Source organism: Lampetra fluviatilis, chromosome 4, assembly GCF_964198595.1.
Source record: "Lampetra fluviatilis chromosome 4, kcLamFluv1.1, whole genome shotgun sequence".
NCBI classification, from domain to species: Eukaryota; Metazoa; Chordata; class Hyperoartia; order Petromyzontiformes; family Petromyzontidae; genus Lampetra; species Lampetra fluviatilis.
In genome coordinates, this window is record NC_136278.1 from 22,403,617 (window position 1) to 22,422,245 (window position 18,629).

At 44.7% G+C, this 18,629-nt stretch overlaps 1 protein-coding gene across 8 annotated transcripts in view; it reads left to right on the plus strand.

Annotated features, from left to right (window-relative positions):
* The window catches only part of LOC144931680 (extracellular sulfatase Sulf-1-like), a 172,146-nt gene extending 160,494 nt beyond the window's left edge, over positions 1–11,652 (plus strand). For 6 of the 8 annotated variants that reach the window (XM_078855819.1, XM_078855816.1, XM_078855820.1 and 3 more), the window contains 7 exons: positions 1,135–1,229; positions 1,594–1,662; positions 2,984–3,156; positions 4,899–5,041; positions 5,775–5,925; positions 6,862–6,898; positions 8,349–11,652. In XM_078855819.1, coding sequence (XP_078711945.1) covers positions 1,135–1,229; positions 1,594–1,662; positions 2,984–3,156; positions 4,899–5,041; positions 5,775–5,925; positions 6,862–6,898; positions 8,349–8,370 — 690 coding nt within the window. In that variant the 3' untranslated portion in view covers positions 8,371–11,652. The remainder of the gene's footprint in view (positions 1–1,134; positions 1,230–1,593; positions 1,663–2,983; positions 3,157–4,898; positions 5,042–5,774; positions 5,926–6,861; positions 6,899–8,348) is intronic. The other 2 variants (XM_078855822.1, XM_078855823.1) reach the window with 2 other exon arrangements.
* Positions 11,653–18,629: the final 6,977 nt, after the last annotated feature.

Genomic DNA, 18,629 nt, shown 5'->3' on the forward strand with positions numbered 1-18,629 from the left:
TTCGACCATACTTCACCATTTAACACGTAGGCTTTCGCGACCAATATTGTTCATAATCAACGATTTTTGGGTTTAGATCGCGTTATTTATAAATGTGTCGTAACCCTCCACCACCCGACACGGCCAATCAGTAAAAAAGTGTCACGTTGACAAAAGACAAATAGTTCACTGCTTTAGCCCACCGGTGTGTTGAAGCGTGAAACCACAACATTTACAATTCGCCAGAATTCTGGCGAATTGCCCGATGATGCTGGATGCAATTACCAGCGAAACGTCGTACTCAAACTGTAAATGTTGTGGTTTCACGCTTCAACACACCGGTGGGCTAAAGCAGTGAACTATTTGTCTTTTGTCAACGTGACACTTTTTTACTGATTGGCCGTGTCGGGTGGTGGAGGGTTACGACACATTTATAAATAACGCGATCTAAACCCAAAAATCGTTGATTATGAACAATACTTCACCATGCTGGTCAGTGCAGATTGGTGAAGGAAGAGGAGCAGAAACGGATTCATTTATCACTCACTAATTACACTGGTCAACAAAAAAAAAACATGTTTTTCTGGCCTGGACTTTTGCAGCTGTTTTAGACTAATTTCAGGGTGCTGATTCCAAATCTGATCTCAGATTTGCTCTATCACATCTCATTTTATGCTATCGGCATACCCCATTTTCATTGATTTTACCCGAAATTAACTCTGTCACTTATGATTGCAAGTTGTTGCGAGTCAGTGACTGCTTTAGTGTTAAAATATGGTGCTGTATTTTAGGATAGTGTGTTTATAATATCATTTATGTAGATATCCACATTTATTTAATATTTTTCTTCTACAGTTTTTATTGAAAATGCAATATTTGATATCTCAAAAACCTGATGTGATAGACAAAAACTGATGCCAGATTTGGAATCGGCACCCCAAAATTACCTTACAACCGTTGGAATACCTTATGCCAGAAAAAGTGTGGTGACCAGGGTTATGTTATAGGCATGACCCGGGAGACTATAACTCGGGTCACGGGGTGCACTAACCACTGCATTGCCACTCTCATCTCCGCCCAGTCACCAGTATGCATTGTGCGTCTATACATATGTAAGTGGATGAAGTTGAATGGTACTTCTGTGAACCCGGCCAGATTGAAGCTCTGCAGGACAAAATAAAGAACCTGAAGGAGGTGAAGGGACATCTGAAAACCAAGCGCCCTGAAAAATGTCACTGTGACAAAAAGAGGTTTGTGCTTCCGCTGCACGGCGAGGCGCTCGCGACGCCCCGATTGCAACGCCGAGTAAACTTAAACCGACAGAAAGTAAGATGATTGTCTGAAGATAAAAAAATAACCCTGCCTTTATCTACCAGCTGTATAATTGCATTATGTGATTGATGTCGTCGCGCATCAATTTGAGCTCAATTGCAAGATTTTGTCTGTCTCTACTTTTCAGTGCCCTACCCCCGCATTAAAACGTAAAAATTGCCCATTTACCGCCTAAGCCTTCCTCAGAGATTCAGAGGTTCGTTTATATTATTTTACTGATGAACAAAGGTTGTTTGCCCCGTAGTAATCTCACGCGCGTATCTGTTTGTGTTTTTTTTTCAGTTACTTTACAAAAGGCAAACTCTTTAACGCCAAAACGCACCTCAAAGTCGACACGGAACATCCTTTCAAGTGAGTGTGCTTGTGGGTGTGTGGCTCTCCATGGTATGTCACTCGGAGACTTTGGAAATCCAACATAATTGGGGATTCTTTTTGAAAGTCCTTTGCTCAAAAAAAAACCTTGCGCTTTTTTTTTCACGTGCGTGGCCTTTTTGAGCCAAGAAATGTGCATATTTTCCTCACTCGCATTGTGCAAAGGAATGCCCCACAGTCCCATCCTATTGTGCAAAATAAATTGTTGAAAATCGCCGGGATTTGAAATAATAGACGATGCGCGATATAAAGAATGGGGCTGCTCCTTTTGGGCTGTTGCTCAAGCGTTTGTTCCCTCCGTATCGCCCAATGGCACTCATTACTTTCAAACAGCTGTGATAATGTTACCCTTCACCAAAAAGCTGGAATTTCAAATAAATGATTGTGTTTTTCAACAAACGGATGTAGTCCCAGTCTGAGATCAGACTTATATTTATAAGACTGCATGCACATAATGGACTGTGTAGATGTGCAGAGAGCGGGTGGGCAGTGCACGACGTTTGGAGTGCCGTGCGGTAAGGGCTGGCTTGGGGTGAAGGGAGGCACACAGTTTCTGTCTCCGTACTCGTAGGCGTTACCGAACGGGAAGGGGGGGTTACAGCTGTCCGTGGCTCTGAGCCAAAGGTTTGAGAAATCTTCGCGCGTTACGAATTAAGAGCGCGATTTGATTAATTGCGCGAAAATAGCGGGTTACTTGAATGACAATCCTTTTGTGTGGAAGTGCTAAGTGCCCGTAAGCTTGTCAGCACATTTTGTCCGTCGGCTTGTATAAATACGATGCACGCGTTCACGAGAGCAGATTGGTGCATTCTTCCACTTGAAGCTTCCATCCGTCCGTTTCTTGTGAAAATACACAAATACGGGTTACATTAAACTATTTCGATAAATTTATAGATTTACAAACTCTACACTAAAATGCGTGTGCACGTGTGTGCTAACAGAACTTACCCCGACAGTCCGTATAGCCGCACGGCGAACTTGCCTTGACCGTTTTTGTATGGGGAGCGCTCGTATCGTGGATAGCGCAATGCACTACTATCCTAGCGACCCAAGTTTTGATTCCTGCTGATGGCCAACATCGATGACGAAACTATAATTATCACGTGTAATATCTCAACCGGCTCTGCCCCTCCCCTCGGTCGACCCGGAGTACCTGGTGCGGTGTGTAAACATCGGCACTGGGGAGACAAAGGCAGCCCTGCGTGGTGTTTACCACACACCCCCATCGTTGAAGGGGACAAGCGCCGTTTTGTTATATGGGGAACCTTTGTCATTTGTGTGTGTGTGTGCATGTGCGCAGGGGTCCTGAGCAGGAAGCCAAGCCCTGGCAGAGGCAGTACAACATGGAGAAGCGCAAGAAGAAGGAGAGGAAAATCCTGAAGCGGCTGAAAACGGGAGACAGCTGCAACTTCCCCGGGCTCACGTGCTTCACACAAGACAGCACGCACTGGCAGACCCCGCCGTACTGGACCCGTACGTCCTGCACCGCCGCAGCCACGCACACCCACGGCTTCGGCCGCGTGACCAGCCGCGCATTACCAAGCACCCAGCGCGACAGCCACTCAATAGGTGTTCATTCATTCGTTGGCTCACGCCGGTGGCTCTTGACCTGGGGCGCTCACGCACTCCCCCCGGGGGTGCGAGACACGGGCAGATTTTTTGTGAGAAGGTAAATCGTCGAAACAAAACTTAAGCACGGGCACTTGAGTACAACTACTTTATCTTCTTGGTTCTTTCGGTAAAGTCACGTAGAATGGAAATAATGAAATAATATATATAAAACATTAAATAATTCTCACGACCTTTCTGCCACAACGCAAGCAGCCGTCCTCAGGTGAAGAACAGGTCTGTCTTCTCGACAGGACTGTCTTCTCGACAGGTCTGTCTTCTCGACAGACCTGTTCTTCACCTGAGGACGGCTGCTTGCGTTGTGGCCGAAACGTCGTGAGAATTATTTTATCATGTTTTATTTTTTATTATTTTATTATTTCCAATCTACGTGACTTTACCGAAAGAACCAAGAAGATTAATCCCTGCAGTCACGAAAGCTTTAAATTGAAATACAACTACTTTAGTTTACCCCGAGCTCTCATACTCTGATAGTGCATTGTCCTTGAGTTGTGCGCCTTTTGGCGTCATCTGGTCCAACACCATGGAGACTAGGCTCTAAGGAAAGCAGTCTCGGGTGTGGACCAATCCATTTCCAGGACAGTGCATACATTATCAGAGTTGTGTTTTTTGTTTGCATTCTGACTGCAGGTATTGTGATCAATGCAAACATGACTCCTTGTTAAAAAGGTGTCAGTTTTGTTGCCAGATAAAAGGGTAAAAAAACAATTATAATACAACTACTTTGTTTAATCGAACCAATGTATTTATTAACAATATAACAAACAAACAAAAAATGACGATTGAGATCCAAAGGAGTGCAAGGCTGCAGTAAAGGTTAAGAACCACTGGCTTGTGCTGCCCCGATGTCGCTTATTCTTCTCTGCTGCCCCCTCCTCCCATAGACTGGAACTCTCTAACCCCGACTCCCGTAGCCATCTGTGCTATCGGCTCCCTGCCCTTGTTCAAGTGCCATGCTCACGACCTTCCCTTTTGTCGTCCTGCCTATGAGCGACTGCCCGCCGATTTCAAAACGAATGCGCGCACTTCTTCTGCTGCACTGCGTCTCTCTGAGATGCGGGTCCCATTCAAATGATTAATAAATAGTAAACCGTGGCTGTACTATGGATCTACTCATCGCTCCATAGTAATGTGGAATATTTGCCGCGGCTCAGATCTGTAAGGAGGAGATAAGTGCCTGCTGTAGGTTGGGCAGAAAACCTCATTCAATTAACCATCCATAATACAAGTTATTATGAGTTAGATCACGTAAATATATAAATGCGACGTTAATCCCACCACCACCCGACACAGCCAATTAGTGAGATTTGTCACGTAAACAGAACATGCCAATTAATTACTAGTACAACACACCGGTGTGTTGGAGAGCCGAGCCACAACATTTACAATCTGAGTACGACGTTTCGCCAGTAATTACAATTAGCTTCATCAGGCGACAGCCAGATTTGTGGAGAAGTCCTCCTTTTTCGTTGTTCTAACGGTCCCATCCGAGCACCGATGTGGAGGCCTAGAGGTGACGCTGACCTTAACCCCCTCCCCTTGTCTCCCCCCCCAACTCTCTTCCCATCCCCCGCCCCACCCTCCAGTCGGCTCCTTCTGCGCGTGCACCAGCGCCAGCAACAGCACCTACTGGTGCATGCGCACCATGAACGAGACGCACAACACGCTGTTCTGCGAGTTCGCCACCGGCGTCGTCGAGTATTACGACCTCAACGTTGACCGCTACCAGGTGAGCGTGGACTTTCCCCCCCCCCCCCCGCACACGCGCACAGAGAGAAGGACCGCTCCATCTCACGAGGTGCAGCACCACTCATGCAGGGTCTCCACTCGAGGGAGCCCTCACGAGGGCATCTTGGCCTACTCTTCCTTGTGGTGAACATGCAAACATGCAAAACATCATCTGATAATGACGCTTTCGTGACTGCAGGAATCCCTACTCTTTGGCTCTTTCGGTAAAGTCACGTAGGTAGAAAATAAATTAAATCCGACGTGACTACGTACGTGACTTTACCGAAAGAACCAAAGAGTATAAAACATCCTCTGATAATATATGGCATTGTCTTTGAAACTGATTCGTCCACACCAGAGACAGCTTTTTTTTGAGCCTCGTCTCAAAGTGTTAGACCAGAGGGCGCTAAAAGGCGAACAGCACAAAAAAATTAACTATCAGGGCATTTATAGCTCGGCATAGAGCATGTTTTATGTTTTATGCTTGCATGTTCACCACAATTATGTGTGGTTAATGCAGACAGGATTCCTTGAAAAAGGATTCTGTTTGTTATTTTAACATCTTAACACAACTGTTTTATTGCCAGAAAGGGTAAAACCTATGTTATATTTTAATACCGGCAAGAGAGGTCCCATATTTTAGTAAACTCAGCTGAAGTAGTCCATGGAGCACACCGATCACATCGTCTCTCCATCTGCTCCCCCCCCCTCTCGCACCGCCCCTCGCCCGACAGCTGACCAACACGGCCCGCCTGCTGCCGCAGCCCGACTTGGAGAGCTTCCAGGCGGAGCTCAAGGACCTGCGGGGTTGCCAAGGGCACAAGCAGTGCAACCCCGGGGCACACAGGGCTCTCCTGCCCTTCGACAGGAGCCCGCAGCCCAGAGGTGAGCACACGGCCAGCGGCTCCCTCGCCGCAGCAGCAGCAGCACGGCGGGGAAGGCAGGACAATAAAGGATGAAGAGATAATATGCCCTGAAGAAAGGCCATTGTCTGAATATTAGGTGGTAATGGTGAAGGTGCAGCGCTGCGAGAACCTTATTTGTGTTGAGTTTGTTGTCCTCCCCCGCCCCACACCTCCGATTAGCGTGGTTGGCTACGTACGGTACGAAAGAAGTTAAACATGCACACATATATACCACACCTACCACGCAGGTCATGTTTGTACGTGGAACTTTCGTATGTATGTATGTATGTTGAAATTCTTTCGCACCGTACGTAGCCTTACCGTGCTAATAGGGGTCGTGGTTGGCTACATACGGTGTGAAAGGAAGTTCAACATCCGTACATATACTCGCTCATGCCACTGCTGGCGGAAGGGCCTCCACTACAGGGAGCTCTACAGGGCCCTGACTTTATCTTCCATACTGGACAGGCGTCCTGGAAAATGTGAGAGTACCCACATTGTACCCCAGGACAAGAGAACCTGCCAGTCAACTCACTGCAATGTACCCATTTGCACTGCTGAGTGGACAGATCTTGGCCATCGTTTCGACTGTTTGGCCAGTTCCTTCGTAAGAGTTCACAAGTGGGAGGAAATCAGAATGCCATAGATTCACGCATGTGAGACGATAACTCTCAATAATCTGCGCAGCCCGGCCAGGTTCACGAATCCACTGGCTGTACTGACATGATCCTCGCAAGCTTACAATCTAGTAGTTTGTTTTAGAGTTTAATAAATGTACACAATAACGAAGCATTTTCCCCCAATGCATGACATCACACCCTCAACCCATAGCACTCGTGTTGAATTGCACACGCATATTAATTTTATAATCCAATGTTCAGAATTTCCAACTGCAATTGATACATTTTTTTCCCAGCAGGAACCATGGAATCTCGGAGGCAGAATGAACAAGGGTGAGAGGAAATTATTGTACTTAAATTAATCCTCCTATTATGAGAATAACTATATTAAGAAACGTAAAATAAAAAAGGGGGCCGATTCGTGCAGCTATTACAGCTGTCAAACCCACCACTCTTTGGCAGAAGCATTGCCAATTCACGTGGGGAAAGGGGGAGGGGGGGGTGTATCCGAACTAAAAAACCGCGACCAATTCCGCTGCCGACCGTCCCGTGGAGGCAGAATAGGGGCAAGGGCTCTGCACGCCATCGTGCAGAGCCGTGTCGGTTACGCTGAGCGACGTGGCTTGGTAGAGGGAGCACTGGGAGGGCATCGCAGCCCGTTCTGGCCCCAGGTGTCGTGCACGTTTGTTGCCGCCACAGTCGCAAGGGCAGGTGATGGATCAGAATCAGAATCTTTATCTATCCTGAAGAAATACAATGCGCTACGCAGCTCTTTTTCACGGATGTAGAGCAGTTTCTCAGATGTCCAATATATGAGCCACCTCCTGCTTTCATAATGGCGGCGTGCAACAGGGTGTTGAGCGTGGCACGTGGCTAATAATGCTTCGACTACGAATAATAATGACGCTTTCACAATTGAGGAGAAGAAGCACCTCATTGTTATACATTCCTACCGTTCGTCATATAAATAAATGGGCGGTAGAGTGGCGCAGTGTTAACGCTTGTGCCTGAGAGCAAGAGGGTCCTGGGTTTGACTTCTAACTTGGGCATCTTACTGCTTTATGTTCGTGCGTTCTCCCCCCCCCCCCCCCCCCCCCTGGGCTGCAGTGATATTTGCTGGGTTTTACAGTTTCCTCCCATCGCTAAAATCAAAACACAATGATGACTGGTGTTGGGACGAAAATTCCAATCCTGAAAAATGGCCTGGAAATTACTCGATTGGGATGGCACACCACACAGCAACATCACCCCCTCCTGCAAAAACATGGCATGACCTTCCTGAAAAAAAGTCTTGATCAGTGCTTTATATATATGGTGTCATTCATGCAAAACTGCATGTGACAATACTGCACAAATCCGCAACTAACGAAGTTTAAAACATTGTTCGAGATGTTTTCCGCCAATTAATGAGGAGCATTTACACACGTGGCAGGAAACCAGAGCACCTGGAGAAAACCCCCACGCGTGCACGCTTACGCAGTGAGGCGTCACTCGGTAGGCAAGCCTGATAATAAATAATAATAATAACAACAGTAAATACCAAAAGGCTCCAACAGTAAAAATACAGCAAAGCATCAAAAACTCTGAGGTCAGCGAGAGAAGCGTCCCGGGCCATTTTGCACGGCTGTCCTGTTTCAGTTGCGATGCTAACTTGGCTTCTTCGTGGGAAGCAGTATTCTAAATTCATTAATGTACACTATCGCTTGACATGTTTGGGCCTTAATCCATCTGTGTGTGTAATACGGACGATTATAAATCCACCTGCGTCCGCTTTGTTTGACAGGGACCGGACTTGGGCTGGCTGACGAACTTGCACCGAATTGAAAGAAACTAGACGAAGAGGAGGAGGAGGAAGAAGAATAAGAATGAGAAGCTTAGAAGAGACTTGAATTGGCCAGTACAGACCTCGCAAGTGAAGCCTGACTTGGCAAGAGGACTGCAAAACGTAAGACTTGTGCACAGAGTTGTCTGTAAAGTATAACCCACCCCCACCCACCCCTCTTCAGACAAAAGCTGCGCGTTGCTTCGACTTAACCGTGACGCCTCTCAATGTCTCCATGGACCTTGCCTCCTTTTGCGGAGCTACCAAAAAAAAATGAAGAGTGTCCGTGTAGTCTCTGACGATGGCAACGGAGGTTCATTTGCGTGCGACCTTTGTGCGTGCGTTACGCCCGCCCTCTGCGGACGTTGGGAATGGCGTCACCGTTGTGCGAGAGGCCACACGGGCGCAGATTCGCACGTGCACTGACAAATGCAGTATATCTGTATTTACAGGGTGGCCCAAAAAGTCAGGACGCAGAGTTGGTGATTTCATTTATTTTTCTTTAAGTTAATATTGTATCTATTATCATTTATCAATGGTTTTTTTTTGTGTTCAGATAACATTAAGTAGAATTAATTGAGACAAGACATAATTGTAATCTTAAAAAAGTCCTGAAATAATAATAATAAAAAAAACATAATTAATGCACGCATTAATGTTAATGAGGGTCCATTTAGACGTTTATTGAAATAAACCAAATAGCCTGGATGTCATTTGTTAAAATAAACATAACCCTACGTGTGCTGACTTTTGGGCCACCCTGTACATACATACGCAGTGTGTCAGATGGGGCCCTATCTGTGCATCGCTGCAGTGTCGGAACGGAATCGGTAACGTCGACGGTTTTGTATCAACTCTGCTCCTCTGTCTTTCACACAACGATCCTTTTGCCGTGGGTGTGTTCAGTGCATCTCATTCGTGTGCTGTGATTTCCAGTCAGAAATCAGAAGTGGCTGTGTCGATCCCACTATCTCATACGTAAATAATTTGAATTTCATACATATAAATAGGACCATGTGCTTGACCGAGCATAGGATTATTTTTCCTTTTGCAGTTTGGGATTTTTCCTTGTTTTTGCTGTTGTTCCCAAAACCTGTTTAGTTGTGACGCACGTGCTGTGACGCACACGTGTTATCACACGTGACCTGTTTAGTTTTTACACGCACATTGTTTGCAAAATCATTTTTACAACTCATTTTAAACGAATGCGGAAATATCAATACATACTTATATTTTCCTTGTACAGTGGCTGCTCTTTCGTAATCACACCTTTATTTCTCAAATTCCTGTAAAACACACACAGGGTTTTTCTTACACCACTTTCAAATATTAATGTAATTTTTCTAATGTCCAGGATACAAAAAGAGCAACTTTTTTTTGTATCACTGCACATATAAGTAACACTCTCACATGTAATATATTAAATACACACACAGTTTAGCGACACTGTAGAGTGCATACATTGCTTGGTTTGTCTTTCTCTTGCATACACTTTGCTGTGTTGTGTTTTTTTAGTCCATCGTTGATATCAGAATTCCAGACTACATCAATATGACATTACGCCTGGAGATATATTCCAGGTGAGTATCGTCAGCCTAAGAATCTCGATAACCCAGCTTCTGAAATTGACCCATTTTAGAAGTCACATGGTCACCGTGAGTTCCCGACAACCATTCCAAACCATTCTGTCTATTTTATAGGTGAGTGCCATGATCCTGTCCAGGCTGCAGCTTCTTTTTACCAACCGCCTGTTAAGATTAACACGTTGTGTTCTTGTTACTGAAGGTAACCCGCATTTAACCTGACCATGCAAGCAGTGGCGTGAACACGAAATTTGCAGGGCTGCACCCTTTACCTTCTAACCTTGGATCCGGCATCGAGGCCTCTCCACTCCGGAGGTGTGGACTTTTGCGAGTGACCAGCGCAACAGTAGTTGTAGCAACCGGACCATACGCTCAGTGGTCAATTTATCAGTTTTCGATTAACCTGATTCCTAGTTCAGATGCACGAAACAGAAGTACAAAGATCCCCCATATAGCCTTAACCAACTGTAGGGGCAAGTGCTGTTAGCGAGCACCTATGAAGGCCAGCACGGCACACGAGGGGGTGGGTGGCCAGCACCACGCCCGACTGCCTTCGTCTCCCCAGTGGCGATGTTTACACACTGCACCAGCTACTCGTTTGAGGCCGAGTCAACCTAGGGGAGGCCCAGGACCAGCTCAGATCATCATCACTGGTGTTGGCCGTGAGCGGGAAGGGAACTCGGGTCGCCGGGTTTGTAGAGCAGCGTAGCGCTAACCGCTACACCACCGCTCCCCCCACTAAACAGCAGTGTCCACCTCTTGACACACATCATTCCAGCGGAAAACAAGTGCAGCTTTAGAGAGAGGCATTGAGTTGTCATCGTGAATGTTAAGTACAACCTACAATGTCTTTAGTGGCCAAGTTTTCGTATGGTCTTCTGAGCAAAGTAACGTGTCTGCAATGGAATGTTGTGATTAAAAATAAAGTGAATTAAAACATTGTTACTTTTGTCGGGGTTTTATGGGTAATCTGAATCATAACGATATAACCTTCCATGGCCATACTTACAGTATTTTCTATTTTTTTAAATTAAATATTCAAATGTAATGTCAATTTGCTAACATTTGTGTTTTGTTACTTACAATCCCTCCTCATTGACGTTTATTATTACGCATATTCATTGTGGAACGATCATACTTAGGGATTTAGATGAAACAGTTGAACTAATTGTGAGGATGTATTAAGGAATTAAGAGTGCAGTATAATTTACAAATGTCAGTTACGATATTTGATTGAATATGCAAAAAAAAATTCCTTTTATTGTTAATACAAACTAGTTCCTGCGCATACATATACGTCTCTGTGTCTGTCGTACCAGAGTGCAATTTTCTCACAGCTTGGTTAAGATGCGGTGCCATACGCGATCTCTCCAACTATGGACAAAACGCATGCTGGATTAGAACTCCATTATTTACACGTTTAATGTCGTGCACATTACCCTCTGCGATGTTACAGTTTTTTTTTATAAGGTGATAATAGTCATATTTAATGCACCTCTGCAAAGTTTATTGGAATGAGCTGATGATTTATATATATGTACAGGACATTATGCTTCGATTCTGTTGTTCTTTAGAGATTTCTGTATTTGCATCTGAGATGTACGGTTCCTATTGTGTCATGCATTATTCATTATTACACTGTCACCTGGTCTTAATAAATAAACGAACAATACAAACAAAAAGTTTCTTTGGTGAAGCATAGGTTGTCTAAACGAAGTTCTGCATGATGTTTCTGTCTCGTTTCTGTACGTGCCTAACTGCTATCGAGTATTGAACGATCAATATTTTCATTCAATCGGTTACTTTGTTTAGAGCCTGACGACAGCCCATTGAGGCAACTCGTCTCTTCTAAGACAGGAGACCTGGGCAAACAAAAATACAAAGGGGAAAAATAATCAATTTGCAGGCTATATTGTTGTCTTAAAGAGAAAAAACTGTGGGGCTGGTAAGTGTGTGGCAAGTGTTGGTCAGTGTGGGTTGGCAAAGGGGTGGTCAGGACTCTCCACTGATTGTTAACCGTGACTTTGATCGTGGTCACCGGGTTTATAGAGCAAAGCCTCCCCCCCTTCCACCTCACCCCCTCCCCTGCCTTCTCTCCTCCACCCACCTCCCCCCTTCTCTTCTTCTCCACCCTTTGACTTTTTTGACCAGCCTATAAGGCTACAGTACATGGAGAATCATTGTATGTGCATTCGTGGGGAGCAGTAGTGCCAACGGTTAGCGCGCTGCGCTACGAACCCGGCTCGCCGGGTTCGGTTACTGTTCACGGCCAACACCAGCGACGATTATCTGAACCGGTGTGGGGTATCCTCTAGGTCAACTCAGCCTCAAATGAGTACCTGGTGCGATGTGTAAACATCGCCAGTGGGGAGACATAAAGGCGGCCGGCCGTGGTGATGACCACCCACCCCCTCGTGTGCCGTGCCGGCCTTAATAGGTGTTACTCGCTAACAGCCCTTGCTCCCAACAGTCTGTTAAGGCTACACGGGGGATCTTTGTCTTTGCACGCGAGTGTGTAAATATACGTGGCTTAGTGTGTGAGAATGTGGTCCCTGCACTGCGCTACAAGCTCTGCAACTTTTATTATTGGCTATGGTACATCACATCAGTGGCAAGTGGTTTCAAACCCTGTTCAAGAGCCTCTCCTAGGTCGGCTCAGCCTTAAATGGGTGCCTGATGCGGTATTTGTAATGCTCAAACCTGTTGGGCTGCAATATGGGCACTAGAAGATGGCAGAGAAATGGATTCGTGAATTTTTTTACGTGGACATCATTGTAATCCCTCCCAAGCGTAGGTTTTCTCTGAGAACTCCAGTCTCCACTCAAGTGCCAAACACTTGCAAATTAGTCTTCGAACTCGGTGTGGGTCTCACAGGAGCATTACCTCTTCTGAATCATCGTCCTGTCCATCAAAGTAATCTACATTTGAAGCAAGATCAGCAGCAGTAGTAACAACAATGCCATTACCACAATTTGTAGCTGCCGAAATCCAAGTATTATCATTGTTCATGTCACCAATAGGAGCAACAGCATTCATCATACCGTTTAGTTCTTCCTACGCCTTCATATTTTCAATGTCACCTTCATGTTTTAGTCTCCGTTCTGAAATTTGGTGGAAAGTTCAGATCGGCAAAAACATTCAGTTGTGGACTGGGGATGCCAAAGAAGAATGACAAATTACGGAATTTTTAGACCAAAATAGTTCCGCGAATTGGGCCCTACATGTGTACGTAGAAGCTTTAATAAGAGTGTAATACAAGGAGCTCAATTAACGTTTCAGTAAATTTAGCTTTGCATCTGTGTTTTTTTTCATGTGGAAAGGTTTCCATGACAATTGAGCGATTCGCCAAGGCAATTCGTGTTATTTCTTGAAAATGCAAACTCTGACCTGATTATTATTTTTTTGCTGTGTTTTTAATATGCTTGTACGCATTGACCGCTTCAATGTAGTCCTCTTGACTGCAACCTGCATGACTTTATGTTTTGAAACTTGAAGGTACGCTTTACGAGTTAGCCGGCGCATATAATGGGTATAGAGTAGAAGACAACACTCACATAGAGTCGTTTGTAAATATATCGCATGAGGCCAGACTTGTGGCAGACTCGGTGCATTTCAGTCGTGAAGTTGTTGATTGGACTGATTGCGGTGGTGAATAATGGAACTCGTCAACGGAGGATTGAATCTTGAATATGTAGTTCATTTCCGTAAGCATTATGCCACGTGTTACTTGCTAATCATGCCACTGGCTTGCCGATTACGCCACCGGCTTATTGCCACGTACGGCCATATTTGATGGCCCTTGGTCACGACTGGCGTTGCGTTTTCAGTCCTTTTGCTGTTAGTTTTTGTTGAAAGCAAAGGCATCTGCAGCGTCGTATCCCGGAGGTTGTGCAGCAAATGCTGGCTCATGGACAAACACTTTCAGAGGCTCGTGAGAATAATGTTGAAACTTGGAAGGCAAAGTAGCGATGGTGGCCACATGTTTGCAGCAGTTCATTAAGGTTATTCATTGGGGGGGGGGGGCAGCTTATAGCTTGCCTCCCCTGTCCAAAGGGTGGAGAAATATCTGTCTCTCCTTGCACTCTACCTCCATGCCCATCAGTGTAAAGGATATTACTTTCATATGCTTGGTTCTTTCGGTAAAGTCACATAGAAGGGAAACAATAAAATAATAAAAATATAAAACAATAAAATTCTCACAACGTTTCGACTGCAACACAAGCAATCATCATCCGGTGTGAAAAACAGCAAGGACATTTTCTTCAACAAATCTTATTTTCTTGCTGTTTTTCCCACCTGATGATGATTGCTTGTGTTGCAGTCGAAACGTCGTGAGCAGGGGCAGTTCCTTCATTAGGGCGATTGGGCGACGCACCACCAATGTCATTCAACCACAGAGTCACGCTAGCCATCACTGTGCCTCTGGATATAGTCCAATCAGCGTCATGTCACGTTCTGTGGAGTACCGCCTCTTTTTGGGCGATTTCACTCCGGCTGAGAATCGCCCAGAGTGTTCCCGTAGACTTACATTCAAAGATGTTTTTTTTCGAACGGGGGGCGCTGCAATGCATTCTCTATGGCTTCCGGGAGGGCTCGCACTAACGTGCTTACGTCATCATACGTAAGCACGTTTCATCCAACAATATTATTTGTCGCCACCTAGTGGAATCTTTAATAAAAGAAACTGAGTGGATTGTATTAATAGTGAGTATAGAAACAAACAAGATGTATTGTAAGAGTCACTTTATTTTCATTAATATTAAAGAAGTGAAGTTGCCTTTACATGCTTAAGCTGTTAATTTATCCTTTGCATGGGTGGACCTTATCCTTATCAATCATCCAGACATTTGCCCCCCCTGAGAGATTTTGCAGGAGCCGCCACTGGTCGTGAGAATTGGATTGTTTTATATTTTTATTATTTTATTGTTTCCCTTCTACGTGACTTTAAAGAAAGAACCAAGAATATGAATCCTTGCAGTCACGAAAGCTTTAAATCAAAAGATATTACTTTCGTCCACAAAACGAGTGCGCACTTGTTGCAAATGCAACATAATTCCCTGCATTGGGCATTTAAGGTATAGATAGAGGTGCAGCCTTGCAAGTATCTGTTCACATCACTGCTGGCAGAAGGGGCCTCATCCCATTGCAATTTTGTTCTTCAACAAATCTTTTTTTTTTCCACTTAAATCTTGTATGTAGATATACAAAACAACATCGGCACAAGGAATGTACAAAATTCACGAGTACAGGTATCTCTCAATTTACGAAAGGGATGCGTTCCTCCAAAAGTACACGTAAAATGAAATTTCGTTAATCGGAGTGGCTTTTCACGTAAATTGAACACTAATAATTATGGATGTGTTTCGGACGGTCATTAAAAATCAACTCCTAAACTAAAAACATATTTTCATGAAAGCGATTGAAGAGTATCGATTGAATAATAATTTAAAACGAACATGATTAATGTTTCCTTGGAACTCGCCAAAAGATCTGCATGTTGGGAACGACCGTAAAGGCGATGTGGAAGCGTGACTGTTGCACTGCTGGGTAACTGTGACGTCATCGCGGATGGATGACGCAGCCTTCCGGGTGCCTTTCGTTTGATGATCTCATGGCGCGTGCCGTGTGAAATTTCGTTAACGCGGAAATTCGATTGCGTTCATCAAAAAGTGTCAATTTCATGATAACGCGAAAGTGCGCGTTAGTAAATCGAGGGATACCTGTACTGCACAGTGATATAAAAGTTACATCTTATTGGTTCTTTCGGTAAAGTCACGTAGAAGGGAAATAATAAAATAATACAAATAAAAGCCTTTATATTATTTTATTATTTCTCTTCTGATAATAAAATAATACAAATAAAGCATTTATATTATTTTATTATTTCCCTTCTACGTGACTTTGCCGAAAGAACCAAGAAGACGAATCCCTGCAGTCACGAAAGCTTTAAATCGAAATAAAAGTTACAGTTATTATTTTTTTTTTAACTCGGGCACTCTAATAATGCTTTTGTAGCCTTAACCCAAGTGAACTTCAAATGTCAAGTTCCTCGCATTTCGCCACTTGCTGTGTAAGCAAACGTAGACCTTCGCTAGGTTCTAACCCTGACCGCCCTCCGGAGGGAACCTTTTTTGTTGTTGTTCTGTGAATTTGAGCGTTGTGTAACAACTGAGAAAGCAGGAAGGCCTGGCCAACGTGAAAGTCCTCTAGGGAGATTGCCAAGGGAATTGACCAACACCGATGACTTAAATGGATACGTCGCTGCAGCCGCGCTGTTGTCAAAGACCGGAATACCGTGCAAGCAATGCAGTGTCTGCCATCATCGTTGTCATTGTGTTCTGTGTACTACAATTGCCTACTTGTAAAGTATATTAACGATACATTTCTCAATTATAAGACGTTGTTGCCGTGCATTGCACAAAACATGTTTATATATATATTGTAGTGTTGTGATGAAACTGCTTACCGGGTTATTTTCGTTGTTGGCTGTTTGCGATGAGAGTTTGATCTAGGAAATGTGTCGTAGAAAGCGTGGCACAGTGAGCTTAGGGAAAAAGTGCATTTTATATAACGAGATTGTCGTTTTTATATATATTAATTTCTGAATCAAATAAACTTGTGATGGTCATGTCAAATGTCTTGCAATTACTTTGCTGGCCTGCGTACACATCCTTGTGTTAAAAATGCCGTCAGGAATGTTCATTGTCATGATCAAAGCATCATAGATTTGAAAATATGTTCCTTACGATTTGTGCAAATCAGGTGTATGATATGCTTATGTTAATTTCTAGTTGCGCAATATTTCTTCAGGACCCTGTACCCGTTTTCTGCAATGTTGATGGGACTGTGTTGGTCTTTTGCTGTTGCTGATGTGCTCACGCAAGCACCACGGATTTCCCGTGTAAAATACCCGGACAATTGGCTACACGGGACCATCATCCGAGTAACACATTAAGTAAACTTCAACCCAAGCGTGATGGCGTAAAAAAGCCGTACAAAGTTAGATGGGGGGGGAGGGGGAAGCAAGAAAATGAGCAAACAAGACGGTCAAAAGAAGACAATTGTCTTGTTTAATTGCTGCCATATTAAATCGCTGGGAGGGGAGTGGGGTGCGGGGCGGGAAGGGCGGGGATGAATTATAGCAAGCCTATTGCCTGTATTTAACACCATTTGCTACATTCCATTTTCATAATTAGCTATTCCTACCTATGAAACGGTTACCACCACTGGCGGAGCCAGTAGGGGGGGGGGGTGGCACGTGCCCCCCCAATGATCCAATCGAAATCCCTAATTTCGATCGGATCATTGGGGTTTATTAGTAATCGACATTTTGCGACCCCCACTGCCACTGTGTAGCATATTATTACGTGCCAGGAACTCTGAGATGATAGGACAATAGTCTGAGTCCATAATTGACAATAAGTCACGGCAAAGCAGTTATAAGTGATTCAGAATTGTGCGCAGTTGCGTTTACGGTACACGACTTCCCTGAAGGCATCAACACCTTCAGCGAGCGCGATGCCGATCACACAACACGGTTCGAAGTCGACCCTCGAACGATGGCTCCGCCATCACCGCACACGCGTCGAATAAAAAGCAACGGACAAGTCCTTACATACTAACAACTCCTATCATTTTTCACTACCTGAAATACCTGGCTCCGCCATTGGTCATCATTGAAAATCAGATCGCAAAATATGCCAGCTGTTTGGGAAGGCTGTCGTCCACCAATGGATTGGCCATAGCCGATGATGATGATGACGACGTTCAAATGATCCACGGATAATTAACGCTTCAGAACACTGACAGCATCATGCTTAACAGGGAACTGTGAAATTAACTTGAAGCAACTGTGCTCATGATGCCCCACGGCCGTTAAACCACCCACGAACGAGAGAAGCAGGTGTGCCACCAAACATGCGCCCCTTAGTCCCAGCAGATACTGCTGGTCGTGTCGTCGAGTGCTTGCAAATAACTGCTCAGGTTCTACTTTTACGCTCGACAATGTTCAGCCGAGGTATGTTGAGACGCTAAATGCTGGTTGTTTAACACATTCCTGCGGAGGGAGCTGGTAGGAACGTTAGGTTGCTTGGGCAATGGCCAGGGTCAACGGCGGCGTGGTGTATCCCGGGTCATAGATTAACCAATGATTGTTAATGATCAAGTTCACGACCCTCATGTCAACGTGACATTTGCAGCCACGAGTGGCCGCTACATTCACCACAATGCTAAATACAGTACGGGTACGTCATTTGGTATTTACTCGAATATGACATCTAATGTTCAATCAAATCACGACACTGCATCGAACGTGGGTAGGAGATATCGAACCATTACACCTTTAACCACACGAACACCTACACGCCACGCTAAGGTGTTTATCATCTTCAATAAAGTTTCAGACCCATATCTGATAACCAGGGACACAGCCTATGATGTGTGCGCATCTACTCAGATGAGGAGCTGTGAATGACCATTTCACACCAGTGGGCTTTATTAGATTTTCTGCCTTAAAAAGTCGTTATTGATGTTTGCAAGAATATCAAGAACGACAGTTTTTTAAAGGAACGACGTTTGCAAGCACACATGAGTGGAACAGTACTGCGTCACATTGTCTAACTGTTTAAATGGACGACGACAAGAGCTCTGTATGGCTCTA